The sequence below is a fragment of the Thecamonas trahens genome (genome assembly GCF_000142905.1).
Source record: "Thecamonas trahens ATCC 50062 unplaced genomic scaffold supercont1.69, whole genome shotgun sequence".
Taxonomy (NCBI): Eukaryota; order Apusomonadida; family Apusomonadidae; genus Thecamonas; species Thecamonas trahens.
The window spans coordinates 1-4,360 of record NW_013657611.1 but is presented as its reverse complement, the minus strand read 5'-3'; the positions used below and the strand labels follow the sequence as shown (position 1 = coordinate 4,360).

The window sequence follows — 4,360 nt, the reverse complement described above, 5'->3', positions numbered from 1 at the left end:
GGGGGGGGGGGGGGGGTCGGTGCGGGGGGGATACGGCTCTTGAAACGCTTATTGGAGGGTGTTGTGGATATGAACAGACATTGTGGTGGGCATGGGATTAGTGGTGATGGTGGTGGTGGCCGTAATGGTGGTAGTAGTAGTGGTGGTGGTGGTGGTGGTGGTGGTGGTGGTGGTGGTGGTGGTGGGCGTGCGAGCCATGCGCAACTGGTCGAGCGCGAGTTGAGGGTCTCCGAAGCCGTGGCCAAGCTCCATGCATCGGGTGCGGGACCAGCAGAGGTGGCGCGGCGGATGAAGATCATTCAGAAGGAGCTGCAGGTGCTGGAGGAGATGGTCGAGGTCGAGGTCCTGCGGATGCGGGCAACAATGGCGGCCCAGGACTCGGCCCGAGGCACGTTCTCCAAGCTCGCAGACTCGCTGACGGCTGCGGCAAGCGCAAGCCAGTCAAGCGAGAAAAGGTCGGCGACGGAGGGGGATAATGTGAGTGCTGGCGGCGAGCTGGAGATGCTCCGGACACACCGACAGGAGATCGTGCGGCTCAAGTCGATGCTGCGTGCAGCGCGTGTGGCGGCTGCGGCGGGGCACGAGCGCGGATTGGTGGCGGCGCGCAACGAGCTCCTTGGATACAGCGATAGAGATAGAGACGAAAATGAGGCCAAGAAGCGGCGCAAGGATCGTGCCGCGGTTGCTCGTAGCGTCCGCTCCATCAATGCAGGCATGCTACGGACGCGCCAGCTGATGGCGTCGTCGCTGGAGCGCGGAGCCAACGCGTTGGACCTGCTTGCATCGTCGTCCGGGACCATTGCCGACGTTGGCAACGTGTACTCGCAGTATGATGCTGGAGTTGATGAGGCGTTTGCTTCGACGCGACGGATCACCGAGCGGGCGTCGACAGATAGGTTGCTGATCTCGCTTGCCTTTCTCGTCTTTTGCGCCTCGGTTCTCTTTGTTCTCCATCAGCGACTTGGCGTCCTCACCCCGGCCATGCTCTTTCTCCGCCCGCTGTGGCAGACCGTGTTTCCTGCAGCTAGCGAGCCCGCCTCGTCCGCTGCCGATGCTGTGGGCGTGGGTGCCGGCGCGGGAGCGGGAGCCCTCGAAGTTGATCTCCTCGATGAGCACGGCGGGCCGCGCTGATGCGGCTTGCTGGCAGTGTGTCAGTGGCAGACGTGGACAGATAATGTGCAAGCGATGTGCAGTGTGGAGGTCAGCATGTGTTTTGCACGTGCTCCGGGTCGCCGACGCCGGGTCTGTCGCTGATGCGTGCTAAACAAAGTTCAACAAGAAACACCTAGCTCCAACCTAGCATGACGAGACTCGACAACCTTAGTACCGAAGTCTTGCATACCCTTGTGTACAACCTGGGCGTGCTGTCTGCGCGCGACGCAGTGGCGGTGGCGACGACATGCAAGCGGCTGAATGTCGCGTTGCTCGGCGACAGCCACTCGCGGGCGCGCGCTCACTCGCTGATGGGATTCAACCGGTGCGTGGCGCTGCGGCTGTGGAAGGGGGCACTGTTCGCGTTGACGCAGGTGACCGAGAATGCTCGTGCAACATGGCTCGCCCAGCCGTGTGGTTCCAGCCACCGGGTGGTAGCCGCGCTCGAGGCCCAGGACTACGGCGACGACGACTGGAAGGCACTGGCTCTGGCGATGGGACGCACAGGCGTGACAGCTGCATTCCGCGAGGGTGATATGGTCATGGGAAGCCAGTGGCAATGGCCCTGTAGGCAACTGGGCGTAGGCGCGATCGTGGCTTGCGGCGGAAGAGCGCTTGGTGAGCTGGCAATGGAGCTGGCCGAGGTGGCGGACGACAAGGAGAAGACGTGCATGATGCAAGTCGCCGCCGGCATGGGCCTCGTCGACGTTGTCGAGCGGCTGGTGCGTGAGCCTGCGGTCGATAGCTCTGCCGATGACAACCTCGCCATCCGGCGGGCTGCCGAGGCTGGACATGCTGAGTGTGTGGCGATACTTCTAGGCGTCGACGGTGTGGACCCATCCGCGTGCGACAATGAGGCCGTGAATGCGGCGTGCTGCGGTGGGCATACGGCTGCTGTCGCAGAGCTGCTTGCGGACGAGCGCGTCGATCCTGCAGCGGGTGGCAACGAGCCGCTGCAGCTCGCGGCACAGTGTGGCAACGGCGAGACTGTGGCATTGCTGCTGAGCGATCCACGCGTCAACCCGTCTGCTGGCGGCGGGGATCCCATCATGCTTGCCAGCGAAAGCGGTCATGACGCTGTTGTGGCACTGATTCAGTCCGGTGGCCATTTAGAGGCGGCCGTCTCGAGTAACGCAGCTATTTGCCTGGCGGCAAGAAGGGGCAATGCTGCAACAGTTGCTGTCCTGCTCAAGGATGTGCGTGTCGACCCCGCAGCCAACGATAACTTGGCCATTCGATGGGCAGCAGAGAAGGGCCACGCCGACGTCGTCGCACTCCTAGCCGCTGATGATCGCGTGGACCCGAGCGTCGTAGAAAGGTGATTCTTTTAGGATGTGTGCAGACTAGCAATACCGGGATACCGTAGCTGGGGGAAGTGTCTGCATATGATATGGAAGTAGTGAAATCAGATTGGCATAGCTTGCAAGTCTAGCCCACCACTGCATTGCCAACCGCTTGCACTTGCCCTCTCTTGTTCTTCCTCGTCCTGGCCAGTCCATAGGCCTCGTCGTCTGGCTCGGTGATCGGCAGCAGGGGTGGCTGGCGATGAGCAGGCCGTCGGGGACTGTGATGGGCAAGGTCGGAGGAGGGAGGGGAGGATTGGGTTGAAGGGCCAACTGTTAGTCATTGCCATTGATGTGGCTATCTCTATGCATCGTCTCCAATGCCCTGTGCATGGCTAGCTTGCTCTCGGTGGTGCCGGCGGTGGTCGGTCGGCGGCGGGCGGCGGTCGGCGGCGAGCAGCAGGCGGTCAGCAGCGATGCTGTTAACGGGTTGGCGTCGGCTGATGTGAAAATCGGCGCACGTGAAGTGGATGGCTATGTTTGCAAGGATGGTGCGTACGTGTGGTGTGGGTGTGATGGTTGTGGGTGGAGATGGTAGGGAGTGGGGGTCGGATATGAGCCCGGGGCAGGGGTGTCAGCAGCATCGAAGGGACACAGGGCCAACAACTTGGGCCTGAGCCGGCAGAACTCGGATTCCGGAATACTGCAGCTATAGATTGGAGACTGTGCAAGGGGGTAGTGTGTGTATGTAGTAGAGTAGTAGTGAAATCAGATTGGCCATATCTTGCAATGAGGTTGGTGGGGGTCGTGTGCGGGGTCGGGCGGTCGAGGACGTGCTCAACCACCTAGGGCAAACAAGTCGACGCGCAAGGGAGCCGAGGTAGATGGGTATGGACGACAGCGATATTTGTACTGGTAATAGTATGCGGCGGGTGATGACCTTGAGCGTGAACGCGGGTTGCGTAGCTGATGGTGGGAAGGAGCTAGGTGGTGATGAAGGTCGGCCTGATCGGGCGAGCGGGCGACGGCTGGGCGGCTGGTGGTCGGCGAGGAGGGGACAGCTGAGGGAGCTGGGTCGGGGATGGGTGGTTTGAGAATGCTGTTGGTTGGAGGATCGGCAGTATGACTTGTGATGGTTGAGGGGTATGGGTGTCAGGGTCGGGAATGGGGATGGGGGTGAGATGGAGCGGGGAGAGGAGGAGGATGAGGAGGACCAGGAAGAGGGGTGCGCGATGGGATGGTGGTGGGCATGGCCACGAAATGAGGGTGGGGGCTGTGGCTGGGATGGAAGTGATGGTGGTGAAGTAGGGGGTGGGAGTGGTGGTTGATGGTGATGGGTGGTAATGAGTATGGTAGGGGGGGATGAGGGGGGTCGTGACGTGGGGTCGTGACGGGCGAAATGGTAGTAGGTATGGAGATTGGGCTTCAGCATTGATGAAGGTTAGTATGATACGGCTGATGGGTGTGTGTGCGGTGTGGGCGATAGGGGCGGCGGGTACTTGGCCGGCAGAGGGAAGGCGGCGGACGTTAATTGAGTTGAACGTTGAATTGATTGAAGAAAAGCCGGAACCAGCATCAAACGAGGCAATGACGTCCACAACAACAACCAAAGATCATGCATAGCATTCGCAACACACATATGAGTAAGCAAACAGGGACTGGACAAAGCTAGCAGGCAATGGGATGAACTCGGGTGACGTTCAGGTCGATGAGTCAGACGCGGTTGATCGATCAGATCTGCAGATCAACCATGACCACGACACCTCAGGGTCAACACAAAATACATTGAATGCACAACTATTAACCACGACAAACGACAACAAAGTTGAGAATAGATAGTGTAGTAAGCAATGTCCAATGGTGGATGTGGAAGTCAAGGTCGATGAAAACAGGGAAGTCCAGAACAAATCAAGCATAACGAATAA

General features: G+C 60.0%; 2 protein-coding genes across 2 annotated transcripts; both read left to right on the top strand.

Moving 5' to 3' along the window:
• Positions 1-91: 91 nt before the first annotated feature.
• AMSG_11062 (uncharacterized protein) lies at positions 92-1,131 on the top strand (the record flags this gene model as incomplete). Its single annotated transcript, XM_013897487.1, has 2 exons — positions 92-121; positions 214-1,131. The coding sequence occupies 2 exons, from the start codon at positions 92-94 to the stop codon at positions 1,129-1,131; spliced, it is 948 nt and encodes a 315-aa protein (XP_013752941.1).
• A 170-nt stretch (positions 1,132-1,301) lies between these two features.
• AMSG_11061 (uncharacterized protein) lies at positions 1,302-2,462 on the top strand (the record flags this gene model as incomplete). Its single annotated transcript, XM_013897486.1, has 1 exon — positions 1,302-2,462. A coding segment is annotated over one exon (1,161 nt), but the record flags the coding sequence as incomplete, so codon positions are not given.
• Between the last annotated feature and the right edge of the window lie 1,898 nt (positions 2,463-4,360).